Consider the following 18,771-nt stretch of genomic DNA (forward strand, 5'->3'; position numbering starts at 1 on the left):
GACGGACATGGCTAGATCGACATAAAATGTCGCGTCGATCAAGAATATATATACTTTATGGGGTCTCATACGAATATTTCGAGTAGTTACAAACAGAATGACGAAATTAGTATACGCCCCATCTTATGGTGAAGGGTATAAAAAGAAAGGGACCAAGAATAGAGCCCTGTGGAACACCTCTTGATATATCAACTGCTGCAGATGTTATATCACAAACATTGTATGATGAAATTTGTTTACAAGCAGGTTTGAAGAAAAAGAAAAATGTTTCGAGTTTCGAGATAAGAATTTTATGGTTCACTCTGTCAAAGGCTTTACTTGGTCTAGTAGAACCAGAAATGATACCATATTATTATCATCTATATTTTGCTTAAACTCTTCCACGACGCCAATTAGAACAGTGGAACAGTTTCTTTTTGATCGAAATCCAGATTGTCTATCAGTCAAAGGCTCTTTCAAATGCAGAAAGGTATCACTTTGAGTATTCATAATACGCTCCAAAACTTGTGAAAAAACGACAGGATAACAATCGGACGAACGTCTGAATTCTGTCTTGGTATCGGTATAATTTTTGCTAATTTCCAGTCTGTTATTTAAGAAATAAAACAATGAGTAACAATTAGTGAAAACAAGTAAAAGCGTGCAAAGTTCGGCCGGGCCGAATCTTATATACCCTCCACCATGGATCGCATTTGTCGAGTTCTTTTCCCGGCATCTCTTCTTTGGAAAAAAGGATATAACAAAAGATTTCCTCTGCTATTAGAGCGATATCAAGATATGGTCCGGTTTGGACCACAACTAAATTATATGTTGGAGGCCTGTGTAAAATGTCAGCCAATTCGAATAAGAATTGTGCCCTTTGCGGGCTCAAGAAGTAAAATAGAGAGATCGATTTATATGGAAGCTGTATCGGGCTATAGACCGATTCAGACCATAATAAACACGTATGATGGTCATGAGAGAATCAGTCGTACAAAATTTCGAATAATAATTGCGACCTCTAGAGGCTCAAGAAGTCAAGATCCCAGATCGGTTTATATGACAGCTATATCAGGTTATGAACCGATTTGAACCATACTTGGCACAATTGTTGGATATCATAACAAAACACGTCGTGCCAAAATTCATTCAAATCGGATAAGAATTGCGCCCTCTAGAGGCTCAAGAAATCAAGACCCAAGATCGGTTTATATGGCAGCTATATCAAAACATGGACCGATATGGCCCATTTACAATACCAACCGACCTACACTAATAAGAAGTATTTGTGCAAAATTTCAAGCGGCTAGCTTAACTCCTTCGGAAGTTAGCGTGATTTCGACAGACAGACGGACGGACGGACGGACAGACGGACGGACATGGCTAGATCGACATAAAATGTCGGGACGATCAAGAATATATATACTTTATGGGGTCTCAGACGAATATTTCGAGTAGTTACAAACAGAATGACGAATCTTATATACTCTCCACCATGGATCGCATTTGTCGAGTTCTATGCGCGGTATCTCATTTTAGGCAAACAAAGAAATTTGAATAATAACTGTTTTACTATTGGAGCTATATCAAATTAAAGTCCGATTCGGACCATAAATGAATACTGAACATGGTAGAAGTTATTGTGTGATATTTCAGTTCATTCGGATAAGAATTGCGCCTTGTAGGGGTTCAAGAAGCAAAACCGGGAGAGCGGTTTATATGGGAGCTTTATCAAGCTATCGATCGATTCAGACCATATTGAACACGCATGTTGAAGGTCATAAGAGAAGCCGTTGTACAAAATTTCTGTCAAATCGGATGAGAATTGCGCCCTCTAGAGGCTCAAAAAGTCAAGATCCTAGATTGATTTAAATGGCAGCTATATCAACACATGGACCGATTTGGCCCATTTACAATCCCAACCGACCTACACTTATAAGAAGAATTTGTGCAAAACTTCAAACGCCTAGCTTTACTCCTTCGAAAGTTAGCGTATTTTCAAGAGACAGACGGACGGACGGACATGACTAGACAAACTTAAAATGAGATGACGGTCAAGAATATATATACTTTATGGGGTCTCAGACGCATATTTCGAGGTGTTACAAACAGAATGACGAAATTAGAACACCCCCATCCTGTGGTGGAGGGTATAATAATGAGAATTGTTAGAGATGGGCGATGCTTCAATATCCAAAGGTTTTTGTACGGTAAATTGGATAAATTGAAAATACCTAAAGGCGGGGTGTTTATAATTTTGCATATATTTTGGGTAGAAAAATATTTTTCAAAATTTTTTTGATGATTTCGTGTTCTCTTTATATAAACCTGACCTTCTGATCTTATAAAATCAGAATTTATTTATATATAACCGGTATATAGACCGAACTCCAGACCTAAAGTGTTTAAGCAATTAATTGCTCATTTTTTCATTCGATTTGGATGAAATGTGGCATATTGAGTTTTAGTAGACCTCACTCATTTCTGTGAAGTGTGGTCCAGATCTACCATATTTGGATATAGCTGCCCTATGACCGACCGCCCGATCTTCCAATACAGGATATTGCATATGCAAATTTTGCCCATGAACATTCCGCTAAGGAACAGAGGCAAATTGCTCACATATCAATGAGTACAGTCCGATTCATGTTTAAAGCTCAATGATAAGGAACCTGCTTTTTATAGCCGAGTCCGAACGGCGTGTCGCATTGCGACACATCTTTGGAAAGAAGTTTTACATGGCATAGTACCTCACAAATGTTGCCAGCATTAGAGGAGGAAAACCACGGATGAAAATTTTTTTCTGATGGTCTCGCCAGGTTTCGAACCCAGGCATTCAGCGTCATAGGCAGACATGCTAACCTCTGAGCTACGGTGCCTCCGGGGTATTAAGGCCATAAAACATCCATTATTACCCGATTTCGATGAAATTTGGCATATTGAGTTCTAATCCGATCTGGAAGCTATTCAAAAAAAAGACGAAAAGAGGTACCAAAGCTGACTGTTTCAAATATCATCGAAATCGGATCGAATCTGGACCACATTTAACAGGAATGGGTAAGGGTCCACTAGAACTCTCTGTGCCAATTTTCATCGAAATCGAAATAAATAAATGTGTTATGGCCTTAATACTCTGTATCGGGAAATCGGCCGGCCGTTCTGTAAGATATCTATATTAAAATGTGGTCCGATCTAAACCACACTTCACAGGAATAGGTAGGGGTCTTCCAGAACTCACTGTGCCAAATTTTTGATGAAGTTTATAGAAATCGGTTCAGATTTAGATAAAGCTGTCTTATATATATATATCGTTTTTGTTTTGTTCAAAGTTTTCCTCGACGACTTTATAGATATATATCGCCATATATTTTTATAGTTGTCAACCGTATTTGTTACAGTTTGAATTTGCTCGAAATTTGATACGGATTGTTTAATAACTCATCTAAAAACATCCGCCCAGGTCCATCAAAATTGGTTCAGAATTAGATATAGCTCCCTCTTTGTACCTATAGAGTAGGTGTAGGGTATTATTAAGTCGGCACCGCCTTACTTTTGCCTTTTCTTGCTGGTTTAAAATAAAGTTGTTGTCAGAGAGTGATGTTAGATTCACCTTGATTGTTTCTGGAGACCAAAAAAAAAACAATACAAATTAAAAGAACACAACCATCTTGGTTTAACCAGTGATACGTTGGAAGCTCTATAGAACCCAACAATTGCATGAACGTTTTAAAAATGCTAGAAGTGATGCTAGAAATTGCTAGAAAGTCATTGTATTTTCATAACAAATTTCAGAATGCTTTCAACAGCAGCTCTAAATGGAGTGAGATACGCAAAATTAGCATTGGACACAAACGCTTTACCTAACTGGAACCTAACTTGAATGTAAATGAACTAAATGAGAACGTTGTTTCAATAAACACTGTTACTGCTACTGATAATATATATGACAATAAGGGCATGGTAACAGTTGAAAATCCCTTTTCTTTTCGCTGTGTAGATGAAACTGAAGTTCTACACAGCTTTCTGTCTATTAAATCTAATGCGATTGGAACTGATGAACTAAATCCACGATTTATAAAAATTGTTATTCCGAAGATACTGCCATGTTTAACATATATATTTAACACTGTCTTAACTTAAACCACGTTTCCGCTCAAATGGAAACATGCAAAAATTGTACCCATTCTCAAATCAAGAAAATGAATACCGTCCTATTGCCCATTGGCCATATCTGTCTAAAGCACTGGAACGCATAATGGCTAACCAAATTGATATTTCTCGATATGTTTTATCAAACTGACAATCTGGATTGAGAAAGAAAATAAGTTGTGTCACTCTTCTGATTGATGCAATTGAAAACATTCGTCAAAACTTGGATAAAATATGATATCCTTCCACCTACCATTGGAACAGAGCAAAGCTTTAAATACTGTTAATCATAATATTCTTATCCAAAAGCTCCTGAAGTTATTAATTTTTTTAGAGACTGCTTGCAAACTGATAACTTCATATCTAACACAAAGATCACAGTCAGTTTCGTGTAACAATAGTTGGCCAAACTCCCTTTCTGTCCTTAAAGGTGTACCTCAAGGCTTTATGGTACTCTTTTATTCTCAACTAGCTGACTCGGGCCCGCTCCGCTGCGCCTTCTTTTACTTTAAATGAAATAAAATTTTCCTTGGAATATTAATTTTCGACAATTAAAGAGCGTTTAATGAAATACCATGCTGCGAAAATATTGTAGTATATCGCTTGACTAATTGTTTAACAATATAAGTGCCTTTGTCCGAATCCCATATGATCTTTATTAGTCTATGAATTTAAGATTGGATGTAAGGTGTACTCCATTCTTAAAATACTTTATTTCAGCCCGATATTCTCATGATGTCTGATTTATGGGTGTTTTCGGTGGTGAGGTGGTTCCCCCGACACTTGGGCATGAAAAAATATCAGCATCGTGCTCTTCTTTCAAAACCCATTTATTTAAACCCCATATTGCCAATGGTTTAGGGAAGTTTACACGATGAGGCGTCCCTCAAACAAATGGCCCAAAATAGGTTATCAAATTCGTTTTCTAATCTTAAATACAACATATTGGCATGGTCGACAATTTTTTACCCTTTGCGGGGTGTTTTGGGGAAGGGGTGATTTGGGAAAGGGGTTGACCCCCAGAAAATTGGTCCCGAAAGTGGGTACCAGTTCTTGCTCTACCCACCAATAGCTTTTATTTAAGCTCCGCATTGACATGGTCGGTATATATGGCCGATTTAGGGGTGTTTTGGGGATTAGGGTGGTCGCCCAAACACTAAGCCCGGAAAATATATCAGCAACGTGCTCTATTCTCATATATCCATATGTCATTTATTTGAACCCCATATTGCCATTGGTTTTTATTTAAGCTCCGCATTGACATGGTCGGTATATATGGCCGATTTAGGGGTGTTTTGGGGATTAGGGTGGTCGCCCAAACACTAAGCCCGGAAAATATATCAACAACGTGCTCTATTCTCATATATCCATATGTCATTTATTTGAACCCCATATTGCCATTGGCCTCAAAATTGGATATCAAATTCGTTTTCAAATCTCATTTTAACTCCTGATTGCAAAAGTCAGTAAATATGTCCGGTTTAAGGTATTGGCCCTAAAAACTATAAATATTATGTTCCACTCTCTTTACGACCTAAATTGTCTTGATGAGCAAACACGTCCTATTTGGGGGTTGTTATGGTGGTGGGACGTCCCCTAGACAGTTGGTCCCTAATGTTGATATCAGATACGTGTTCTACTCCCAAATTCCTTTAATTGGAACCCCATAATTCTATAGTCGGCAAACATGCCGGTTTTGGGGGATGGACGGCCACTCAGTGAATTGGCCTTGAAAATATATATCGGATTCGTGTTCCACGCTAAAAACCCTCTTATTTGAGCCTCATACTGCAAAAGTCAGCAAATAGTTTCTATTTGGGTGGTGTTGTGGGGGTGGGTATGCCCCATAGACACTTTTTCCGAATATTGATATCAGATTCGTGCTTTACTCCCAAAGACCTTTCATTTGAGCCCCATATGGCTATGGTCGTAAATTTGTGCCCTTTGGGGATGTTTTTGATGAGAGGCGGCCCCCCAAACACTTGGTCTCATATTTGGATATCAGATAAAAAAATTTAGTACCCTATTTTCACCACGGGATCATTATGCACCATCTGTGAAAATTTGAAGAAAATCGGTTCAGCCGTTTCTGAGTCTGTAAGGAACACATAAACATACAAACAAACAAACAAATACAAATAGATTTTTATATATAAGATGTATATAAATGACATGCCTGACGCGCCTTCGACTTGTGCAATTCAAATGTATGCAGACGATGTCCAACTATATACAAGCTGAGAACTGCATAATATTCAATTCAACCTGCGTGGATAATATAAATATTGGTTTAAACCTAATACATTCATGGGATGTTTAATAATGCATTATGTTCAAACCCATCTAAACCCAAAGTTATTCTTACATTTTTTGATATCTGAAGGGGGCGGACCTTCCCCTTACCCTAATTTTCAGAAACGCCAGATCTCGGAGAATGGTGGTGCGATTTAAGCGAAATTTTGCTCTCATATTGTACCCTACAAATAAAAATTTGGTATCCAAATTTCGGATGGGGTAACCAGGGGGGCTGCCCCTCCTAAAACCTTCCAAACATATATTTAGACCGATCGCGACGATATGGTACTCAAATGAAAGATATTTAGGATAAGAAAACGTATCTGATATCCAATTGTCGGACCAAGTGTTAGGGCGAAAACCCCAAGCCCCAAAACACCCCTAAATCGGATATATTTACCGACCATGGCAATATGGGACTCAAATGAAAGGTATTTGAGAATGGAATACGAATCTGATATCCAAATGTGGAACCACCATTCTGGGTGTCCACCTCTTACCCAAAACTCCCCCCAAACAGGACTAATTTACTGACTATGCGAATATGGGGCTTAAATAAAATATATGATTGTAGAATACGAATCTGATATCATAATATGAGACCAAGTGTTTGGTGGACCGCCTATCACCAAAAACATCCCCCAAAGGGGACAAATTTACGACCATGGGGCTCAAATGAAAGGTCTTTGGGATTAAAGCACGAATTTGATACCAATATTCGGAAAAATTGTCTGTAGTAAGTATTTTCTGACTATGCAATATGTGGCACAAATAAGAGAGTTTTTAAAGTGGAACACGAATCCTATATATAATTTCAAGGCCAACTCACTGAGTGGCCGCCCATCCCCTAAAACACCCCCCATGCCGGTCATGTTTGTCGACTATGGAAATATGGGGCTCAAATTAAAGGTATTTGGGAGTAGACCACGTTTCTGATATCAACATTAGTAACCAACGGTCTAGGGGACGTCCCACCACCAAAACAACCCCCAAATAGGACGTATTTGCTCACCAAGACAATTTGGGTCTAAAGAGAGTGAAACTAATTATTTATAGTTTTTGGGGCCAATACCCCAAAACGGACATATTTGCTGACTTTTGCAATAAGGAGTTTAAATGAGATTAGCAAAACGAATTTGATATCCAATTTTGAGGCGAATGGCAATATGGGGTTCAAATAAATGATATATAGATATATGAGAATAGAGCACTTTGTTGATATATTTTCAGGGCTTAGTGTTTGGGGGACCACCCCAATCCCCAAAACAGCCCTAAATCGGGCATATTTACCGACCATGTCAATGTGGAGCTTAAATGAAAGGTATTGGGGGATAGAGTAAGAATTGATACAAACTTTCGGGACCAATTTTCTGGCGGTCTACCCCCTTCCCAAAATACCCCACAAACAGCAATTTCTTACCGACCATCGCAATATGGGGCTCAGATAAAGGTATTTTTAAGTAGCAAAAGAATTTGATATCCAAATGTAGGTTCATGTATTTAGGGCATCACCCCTTTCCCTAAACACCCCAAAAGAAAACAAAATTTCGATCATGACAATATGTGGCTCAAATGAAAGGTATTTGAGATTAGAAAACGAATTTGATAACCTATTTTGGCGCCATGTGTTTGGGGGACGCCTCATCCTGTAAACACCTCTTAAGCCAATGGCAATATAGGGTTTAAATAAATGATATTTGAGAGAAGAGCACGATGCTGATATTTTTTCAGGGCCAAGTATCTGGGGCTACATTTGGATATCAAATTCTTATTCTACTCCCAAATACCTTTATTTGAGCCCCATATTGCGATGGACACTAAAAAATTTGCTGTTTGTGGCGTAATTTGGGAAAGGGGTAGACCCCCAGAAAATTGGTCCCGAAAATGGGTATCAATTCTTGCTCTACCCCCTACCGAAGTCCGGAAAATATATCAGCAACGTGCTCTATTCTCATATATCTATATATCATTTATTTGAACCCCATATTGCCATTGCCCTCAAAATTGGATATCAAATTCGTTTTCTAATCTCATTTAAATTCCTTATTACAAAAGTCAGCAAATATGTCCGGTTTGGTGTATTGGCCCTAAAAACTATGAATAAATAGGTCCACTCTCTTTAAGACTCAATTTGTCTTGGTGATCAAATATGTCCTATTTGGGGGTTGTTATGGTGGTGGGACGTCCCCTAGACAGTTGGCCCCTAATGTTGATATCAGATACGCGGTCTACTCCCACATACCTCTAATTTGAGCCCCATATTTCCATAGTCAGCAAATATGATCGGCTTGCGGGGTGTTTTGTGGGATGAGCGGCCACTCAGTGAGTTGGCCTTGAAAATATATATCGGATTCTTGTTCAACTCTAAAAACCCTCTTATTTGATCCTCATATTGAAATAGTCAGAAAATACTTACTATTTGGGTGGTGTTGTGGGGGTGGGGTGGCCCCATAGACACTTTTTCCGAATATTGATATCAGATTCGTGCTTTACTCCCAAAAACTTTTCATTTGAGCCCCATATTTCTATGGTCGTAAATTTGTCCTCTTTGGGGATGTTTTTGGTGAGAGGCGGCCCCCCAAACACTTGGTCCCATATTTGGGTATCAGATTCGTATTCTACACTCAAATATCTCTTATTTGAGCCCCATTATGCCATGGTCAGTAAATTAGTCCTGTTTGGGGGGTGTTTTTGGGAAGAGCCACCCCCAGAAAGGTGGTTCCACATTTGGATATCAGATTTGTATTCTACTACCTTTCATTTGAGTCCCAAATACCTTTCATTTGAGTCCCATATTGCCATGGTCGGTAAATATGTCAGATTTAGGAGTGTTTTGGGGCTTAGGTTGGTCCCCCTGACACTTGGTCCGACAATTGGTTATCAGATACGTTTTCTTATCCTAAATACCTTTCATTTGAGTCCCATTGTGTCGCGATTGGTCTAAATATATGTTTAGTAGGTTTTGGGGTGGGGCGGCCCCCCTGGGTACCCCATTCGAAATTTTGATACCAAATTTTATTTGTAGGGTACTATATGAGAGCACACTAAATTTCGCTTAAATTGCACCACTCATCTCCGAGATCTGGCGTTTCTGAAAATTAGGGTAAGGGGAAAGTCCGGCCCCTTCAGATATCAAAAATGTAGTACCCTATTTTCACCACGGGATCATTATGCACCATCTGTGAAGATTTGAATAAAATCGGTTCAGCCGTTTCTGAGTCTAAAAAGAGCACACAAACAAACGAACAAACCTACAAACACAAACTAATTTTTATACCCTCCACCATAAGATGGGGGGTATACTAATTTCGTCATTCTGTTTGTAACTACTCGAAATATTCGTCTGAGACCCCATAAAGTATATATATTCTTGATCGTCGTGACATTTTATGTCGATCTAGCAATGTCCGTCCGTCCGTCTGTCTGTCGAAAGCACGCTAACTTCCGAAGGAGTAAAGCTAGCCGCTTGAAATTTTGCACAAATACTTCTTATTAGTGTAGGTCGGTTGGTATTGTAAATGGACCATATCGGTCCATGTTTTGATATAGCTGCCATATAAACCGATCTTGGGTCTTGACTTCTTGAGTCTCTAGAGGGCGTAATTCTTATCCGATTGGGATGAAATTTTGCACGACGTGTTTTGTTATGACATCCAACAACTGTGCCAAGTATGGTTCAAATCGGTCTATAACCTGATATAGCTGCCATATAAACCGATCTTGTGTCTTGACTTCTTGAGCCTCTAGAGTGCGCAATTCTTATCCGATTGAAATGAAATTTTGCACGACGTGTTTTGTTATTATATATAACAACTGTGCCAAGTATGGTTTAAATCGGTCCATAACCTGATATAGCTGCCATATAAACCGATCTTGGATCTTGACTTCTTGAGCCTCTAGAGTGCGTAATTCTTATCCGATTGGGATAAAATTTTAGACGACGTGTTTTGTTATGATACATAGCAACTGTGCCAAGTATGGCTGAAATCGGTCCATAACCTGATATAGCTGTCATATAAACAGATCTGGGGATTTGACTTCTTGAGCTTCTAGAGGGCGCAATTCCTATCCGATTTGGCTGAAATTTTGCATGACGTATTTTATTTTTACTTTCAACAACTGTGTCAAATAAGGTTCAAATCGGTTCATAACCTGATATAGCTGCCATATAAACCGATCTGGGATCTTGACTTCTTGACCCCTAGAAGTCGCAATTATTATCCGATATGCCTGAAATTTTGTACGACGGATCCTCTCATGACCATCAACAAACGTGTTTATTATGGTCTGAATCGGTCTATAGCCCAATACAGATCCCATATAAATCGTTCTCTCTATTTTACTTCGTGAGCCCCAATGGGCGCAATTCTTATACGAATTGGCTGAAATTTTACACAGGTCTCCAACATATAATTTAATTGTGGTCCAAACCGGACCATATCTTGATATCGTTTTAATAGCAGGGCAACTCTTTTCTTATATCCTTTTTTGCCTAAGAAGAGATGCCGGGAAAAGAACTCGACAAATGCGATCCATGGTGGAGGGTATATAAGATTCGGCCCGGCCGAACTTAGCACGCTTTTACTTGTTATATATAAAAAAAATTATATATATCGCCCGATTTTCACTTTTATGGGCCAGCAAACGCATTTATTTACCAGACCTGCCAACATTTTGTACAGCGCTTTTCCCAACGACCACCACAATATCTAAGAGATATTGCTAGAAATATGTTCAGATTTAGCTCCCATATATATTGGTTGCCCAAAAAGTAATTGTCGGTAATATAGTAGTAATATAGTCGGCGTTGACAAATTTTTTCAACGGCTTGTGACTCTGTAATTGCATTCATTCTTCTGTCAGTTATCAGCTGTTACTTTTAGCATGCTTTAGAAAAAAAGTGCGCGAAATTTTGTTTACAGTTGTTTGTTTGGCGTCAATTTTAATATGGGTACCACATGTATTGAAAGAAATTCATTTAACAAACCGAATCAACGCTTGTGATATGCACCTTAACGCAATGAATTTGATCCGTTTTTAAAACGAATCATAACTGGAGATGAAAAATGGATTGTTTACAACAACGTTAGTCGAAAACGATCATGGTGGTGAACCAGCTCAAACCACTTCAAAGGCTGATATCCACCAAAAGCAGGTTATGCTGTCTGTTGGTGGGATTGGAACGGTGTGGTATATTTTGAACTGGTTCCAAGGAACCAAACGATTAATTCGGATGTTTACTGTCAACAATTGGACAAATTGAAGGCAGCCATCAAGGAGAAGCGACCAGAATTGGTCAATCGTAAAGGTGTCATATTCCACCAGGACATAACTAGACCGCACACATCTTTGGTCACTCGCCAAAAACTGAGTGAGCTTGGCTGGGAACTTTTGATGCACCCACCATATAGCCCTGACCTTGCACCATCAGACTACCATTTATTTCGATCTTTGCAGAACTCCTTAAATGGTAAAACTTTCGGCAATGATGAGGCTATAAAATCGCACTTGGTTCAGTTTTTTGCAGATAAAGGCCAGAAGTTCTATGAGCGTGGAATACTAAATTTGCCAGGAAGATGGCAAAGGTTATCGAACAAAATGGCAATTATATATTTGATTAAAGTTCATTCTAAGTTTTATTAAAAATGCATTTACTTTCTTTTAAGAAATCCGCAATTACTTTTTGGGCAACCCAATATTTTCGTCAGATTTGGACTAATATTGCAATAAAGTGCTAATTTGTTGATCGATTCTCTCTCAAAATTTTGGCAGGAAGGATTTTTTTATACCCTCCACCATAAGATGGGGGGTATACTAATTTCGTCATTCTGTTTGTAACTACTCGAAATATTCGTCTGAGACCCCATAAAGTATATATATTCTTGATCGTCGTGAAATTTTATGTCGATCTAGCCATGTCCGTCCGTCTGTCCGTCCGTCCGTCCGTCCGTCCGTCTGTCTGTCGAAAGCACGCTAACTTCCGAAGGAGTAAAGCTAGCCACTTGAAATTTTGCACAAATACTTCTTATTAGTGTAGGTCGGTTGGTATTGTAAATGGGCCATATCGGTCCATGTTTTGATATAGCTGCCATATAAACCGATCTTGGGTCTTGACTTCTTCAGCCTCTAGAGTGCGCAATTCTTATCCGATTGGAATGAAATTTTGCATGATGTGTTTTGTTGTGATATCCAACAACTGTGCCAAGTATGGTTCAAATCGGTCCATAACCTGATATAGCTGCCATATAAACCGATCTTGGGTCTTGACTTCTTGAGCCTCTAGAGTGCGCAATTCTTATCCGATTGGAATGAAATTTTGCACGACATGTTTTCTTATTATATCCAACAACAGTGTCAAGTATGGTTCAAATCGGTCTATAACCTGATATAGCTACCATATAAACCGATCTTGGGTCTTGACTTCTTGACCCTCTAGAGGGCGCAATTCTTATCCGATTGAAATGAAATTTTGCACGACGTGTTTTCTTATTATATCCAACAACAGTGCTAAGTATGGTTCAAATCGGTCTATAACCTGATATAGCTACCATATAAACCGATCTTGGGTCTTGACTTCTTGACCCTCTAGAGGGCGCAATTCTTATCCGATTGGAATGGAATTTCGCACGACGTGTTTTGTTATGATAGCCAACAACTGTGCTAAGTATGGTTCAAATCGGTTCGTAACCTGATATAGCTGTCATATAAACAGATCTGGGGATTTGATTTCTTGAGCTTCTGGAGGGCGCAATTCCTATCCGATTTGGCTGAAATTTTGCATGACTTATTTTATTTTTACTTTCAACAACTGTGTCAAATAAGGTTCAAATCGGTCCATAACCTGATATAGCTGCCATATAAACCGATCTGGGATCTTGACTTCTTGACCCCTAGAGGTCGCAATTATTATCCGATATGCCTGAAATTTTGTACGATGGATCCTCTCATGACCATCAACAAACGTTGTTTATTATGGTCTGAATCGGTCTATAGCCCGATACAGATCCCATACAAATCGTTCTCTCTTTTTTACTTCGTGAGCCCCAATAGGCGCAATTCTTATACGAATTGGCTGAAATTTTACACAGGTCTCCAACATATAATTTAATTGTGGTCCGAACCGGACCATATCTTGATATCGTTTTAATAGCAGAGCAACTCTTTTCTTATATCTTTTTTTGCCTAAGAAGAGATACCGGAAAAAGAACTCGACAAATGCGATCCATGGTGGAGGGTATATAAGATTCGGCCCGGCCGAACTTAGCACGCTTTTACTTGTTATGCCTTGTAATATTTTTGGTGAATTTTAAAGAAATCGGTTCAGATTTGCATATAGCTGTCATATATGTATCTTGCCCGATTTTCGCCTAGGGTCACTGTAAGCGCATTATTGCCCTAAAATGCCGAAATTGTGCACAGCGTTTTTCTCGATGCCTATCACAATATGTAAGAAGTTTGGTCAAAATCGGTTCAGAAGTAAATGAAGTTTCCATATATGTAAATATATGTTAGTTAGATTTTGGGTAATTTGCAATAATATTGTCATTTGTCAACCGTATTTATTACATTTTGAACATATTTGCTCGAAATTTAATACGGATTGTTTAATAACTCATCAGAAAACATCTGCTAAGGTCCATCAAAATCGGATTGGAATTAGTTTTAGCTCCCACTTTGTACCTATAGGGAAGGGTATTAGGGTAGTGTATTATAAAGTCGGCACCGCTTGACCTTTGCTTTTCCATACTGGTTAATAATAGCGTAGTTTCTACTTGTCAAACGTGAAAAAACAAAAGCTTCAAAGGTGACAGCTACCGAAATACCGGGTGATTCAGAATAACATCAAGTTTATATTGCGCTTTTCCCCTAACATAGTTTTTGTAAATATATTTATATTTTTTGAATTTAATCTTAGTCTGTAAGGATATGAATTCCATTGACTATAATAATAAATAAATAAATAAATAAATAAACATCCTTTGTTGAAAAAAACTTTACATATATAATTTTAAATATTGTATATGCAGAAGTGACCTTGCAATTAACCCTATAACTCTACCACTCATCTGCCATGTCTTATTTTTGATTTATTGAGTAACAATATAACAAACTAATCAGTCAGTGCAAATGACGTATTCATCACCCTATCAATGACATTATGTTGTGTGATAATTGCGGAAAATCTGTAAAATGTTCCAACAAGGATCGTGCGCAGGTACTGAACACTTGACCACATTTGGCACCAGAACGTCCAATGCTCTCAGCTTGAAAGTATTCATTGTCCGAATGGGTTGAGAGTTCATCTTTTGAGGCTGACGGCCTATTGAAAAAGAATTTTATATTATAAGCGTTATAAATGGAAACACCATCAGAAAACTCACGTCAATAATATGTGCAGCAGCTCCCCGAATAGACCATTGTAGTGGTGGAAAGGGTTTTCGGCCGCTTCACAAATACTCTTTAGCATACAATCTCGTCCAGACAAACCCATTCTAAAAGACATCAAATCCATACAAGAAGAATAAAATTAGCTTTAGTTTATTTGTTATTCATTGAATTTTTTCAATGTGATGATGTCTGGATTACTCTGGCTCTATTCGATGTTTACCTACCTTGTTGCCAATCCCTCCAAGCCTTTGTACACCGTCCATCGGTAGCTGCTGCGGACATGCTTGTGATGTTGTAAAAAATCCTCACTTTTGGTGGCATTTGTCAATAACGCATCGTCGTCCACAAAGAATTGCTCAAATTTCGTTGGGGTATCCAGTTTTCTGACTGTTATTGGCAACTGGCTTTTGGTTTTTAATTGTTCCACGGTCGAAGGTAGAAAGTATTCAGCCTTGAGCACATAACCAGAGGTCATGGCTTCGAAACGCAAATTGTCCAATGGTATACCGATACCTGCAATCCACTGCCGTTAAGGGGTAGGAGAAGATACAAAACGGAGAATTTAATATACTGTAAAATTAAATGAATGTAGTTAAGGTTAACCAAAAATAAAGATGCGTTTTTAAGTTTGCAATTAGCAAAATAAACTTGAGCTAAACGAAATATATTACAGTGGTTAACACTTAAAAATAAATCAAATTTAGATGTAGTTTTTGTAATTAAACTATATATAATTTTACCTTCGGACTTTCTGGACTTTATTGTGCGAATCGCGCGAGCCATTTATCTATACTACCTGACCCGGTGAGCTTCGCTACACCCTTAAGTATTTGCTGCCTCTTTTGACATATCCAAATTTGTATAGAAGTTTCGTATTCTACTCTCAAATAATTTTCGTTTGAGTCTTTCAATCCTCCCCCTTACTTTAGTTTTCAAAAACGCCAGATCTCGGAGATGGGTGGTGCGATTTAAGCGAAATTTTGTGTGCTCTAATATTGTAACCTAAAAATAAAAATTTGGTATCCAAATTTTGGATGGGTACCTAGAGGGTTGCCTCTCCTAAAACCTACCAAACATATATTTAGACCGATCACGACAATATGGGACTCAAATGAAAGGTATTTAGGATAAGAAAACGTATCGGATATCCAATTGTCGGACCAAGTGTTAGGGGGACCACCCCAAGCCCCAAAACACCCCTAAAAGTGACATATTTACCGACCATGACAATATGGGACTCAAACGAAAGGTATTTGCGACTGGAATACGAATCTGATATTCAAATGTGGGACCACGTTTCTTGCGGTCCACCCCTTCCCCATAACACCCCCCAAACAGGACTTATTTACTGACCATGGGAATATGGGGCTTAAATAGAAGGTATTTGAATGTAGAATACGAATCTGATATCCAAATATGGGACCAAGTGTTTGGGGGGCCGCCTCTCATCAAAAACATCCCCAAAGGGGACAAATTTACGACCATAGCAATATGGGGCTCAAATGAAAGGTCTTTGGGAGTAAAGCACGAATTTTATATCAATATTCGGGAAAAGTGTCTACGGGGCCACGTTACCCCACAACACCAACCAAATAGTAAGTATTTTCTGACTATTACAATATGTGGCTCAAATAATATATTTTCAAGGCCAACTCACTGATTTGCCGCCCATCCCCCAAAACACCCCTCAGATAAAGGTATTTGAAAGTAGAATACGAATTTGATATCCAAATGTAGGTTCATGTATTTAGGGCATCACCCCTTTCCCAAAACACCCCCAATGGGAAACAATTTTTCGACCGTGCCAATATGTGGCAAATGAAAGGTATTTGAGATTAGAAAACGAATGTGATTTCCTGTAAACTCCTCTTAAGCCAATGGCAATATAGGGTTTAATTAAATGGTATTTGAGAGAAGAGCACGATGCTGATATTTTTTGAAGGCCAAGTATCTGGGGGGCCACCTCTCCCCCGAAAACACCACTTAATCAAACATCGTGAGAATATCGGGCTGAAATGAAGTATTTTAAGAATGGAGTACACTTTACATCCAAACTTAAATTCGTGGACCAATAAAGATCATATGGGATTCAGATAAAGGCACTTATATTGTTAAACTGTTAAAATCAAATTGTTAGTCAAGTTGGCAGGATATTTCACTAAAAGATCTTTAATTGTCGAAAATAAATATTCGAAGGAAACTTTTGTTCCATATAAAGTAAAAGAAGGCGGGCCTGGGTCGGCTAGTTGTATATAAGTTTCATATTCTACATCCAATTATCTATTATTTGATAACCTATTGCCCCAATCGGTAAAGATGTAATATCTTGACAGTTTTTGGGGATTGAGTGGGCCTGCCGACTCTTGGGATCAAATTGTTTTATCAAGTTCTACTATTAAATAACTTATATATAAAATTCAATTTGTGTTTGTTCGTTTGAATCTTTGTTTGTTTGTTTGTCGATTTTTTTGTTTGTTCCGTATAGACTCAAAAACGGCTGAACCGATTACCTTGAAATTTTCACACATTGTGTAGGTTGGTCTGGTAGGAAACATAGAATTTATAATTGTTTGATATCAAGAGGGGGCCGGACCCTTCTCCATACCACAAAAGTACTACCCAAAAACAAAAGTGGACCTATCGGGATAATATGGCATTCTTATGAAAGGTATTAAAGACTAGAGTACGAGTAAATAATAAAAGTTGGGTCCAAGTATCTGGGGGGCCGCCCCAGCCCAAAACCCATTAAATTAGGTATATTTGACGATCATGGCAATATGGGACTCAAATGAAAGGTATTCGGGAGTAGATTATGAATATGGCCAGGAATTAGGAATAGGGTTTATAATTTATTGATAACGGAAGGGGCGACCCTTATCCCAAAAACACCAACCAAAATCTAAAGTGGACCGATAAGGATAATATGGGTATCAAATGAAAAGTATAAGGGAGTATATAACGAATCTGGCGTACAAATTTATGTATACTTCGAGAGGTCACCCCACCCCACAAAAACTCCCAAAATGGGCACATTAGCTAATCACGGATATGTGGGACTCGGTTTGTTTGTTCCGTATAGACTGAACAATGGCAGAACCGATTTTCTCGAAATTTGCGCATATTGTGTAGGTTGGTCTAGAAGGAAACATAGGCTATATAATTTTTCGGTATCGTAAGGGGGACGCACCATCCCCCTTTTGCCAAAAACACAACCCAACATCAAAAGTTCATTTCAATATGGGGCTCAAATGAAAGGTATTCGGGAGTAGATTTCGCATCTGGCATACAAAAAAAATCAGTTCGAAGTATAGTAGGTCACGCAAGCCCCAAAAACGTTATTAGACCCACTTTGACTATATGATACTTGGCTGAACCGATTTTCTTAAAATTTTCATAGATTGTGTACGTTTGTCTGGAAGGAAACATAGACTACATAATTTTTAGACATCGGGTGAAGGCGGACCCTCCCCCTAACTCCAAAAACGCCATTTAAATCCGAAAGTGATCCAATGGGCACAATAAAGGTATCAAATGAAATGTATTGAAGACCAAAAAGCGGATATGGTATTAAAATTTGGGTCCAAGTACTTAGCGGCTCTCCCCATACCCCCATACCCCCAAGCCCAAAACTCCTCTAAACAGATATATTCGAAGTTCATGTCAATATGGGACTCAAATGAATCACTTTAGGCAGTAGATTACAAATATAGCATAAAACGTTAGGTCCAAGTAATGGGAGTTCGCCCAACCCCAAATACCCCCACATGGGCATATTAGCCGACCATGGCTATATGGGACTCAAATGGAGGGTATTAATGAGTAGATTACGCATATGACATTGAAATTTTCGTCTAGGTGGCGCTTTTCCTCCTTAAGATACGTCAAATGGGTTATTTGACCCATTATGACAATATGGGACTCAAATGAATGGTATTTTAGAGTAGAGAACGAATTTGATAT

The 18,771-nt window shown here is 38.5% G+C and overlaps 1 protein-coding gene across 1 annotated transcript in view; it reads right to left on the minus strand.

Annotated features, from left to right (window-relative positions):
• Positions 1 to 297: 297 nt before the first annotated feature.
• LOC106095267 (uncharacterized) overlaps positions 298 to 18,771 on the minus strand; it is a 42,866-nt gene continuing 24,392 nt past the window's right edge. The window contains exons 2-5 of the mRNA XM_059366091.1: positions 15,036 to 15,334; positions 14,805 to 14,915; positions 14,567 to 14,743; positions 298 to 586 (exon numbers count right to left, since the gene is read on the minus strand). Of these exons, the coding sequence (XP_059222074.1) occupies positions 298 to 586; positions 14,567 to 14,743; positions 14,805 to 14,915; positions 15,036 to 15,334 (876 nt within the window). The remainder of the gene's footprint in view (positions 587 to 14,566; positions 14,744 to 14,804; positions 14,916 to 15,035; positions 15,335 to 18,771) is intronic.

The sequence above is a fragment of the Stomoxys calcitrans genome, chromosome 1 (assembly GCF_963082655.1).
Source record: "Stomoxys calcitrans chromosome 1, idStoCalc2.1, whole genome shotgun sequence".
Taxonomy (NCBI): Eukaryota; Metazoa; Arthropoda; class Insecta; order Diptera; family Muscidae; genus Stomoxys; species Stomoxys calcitrans.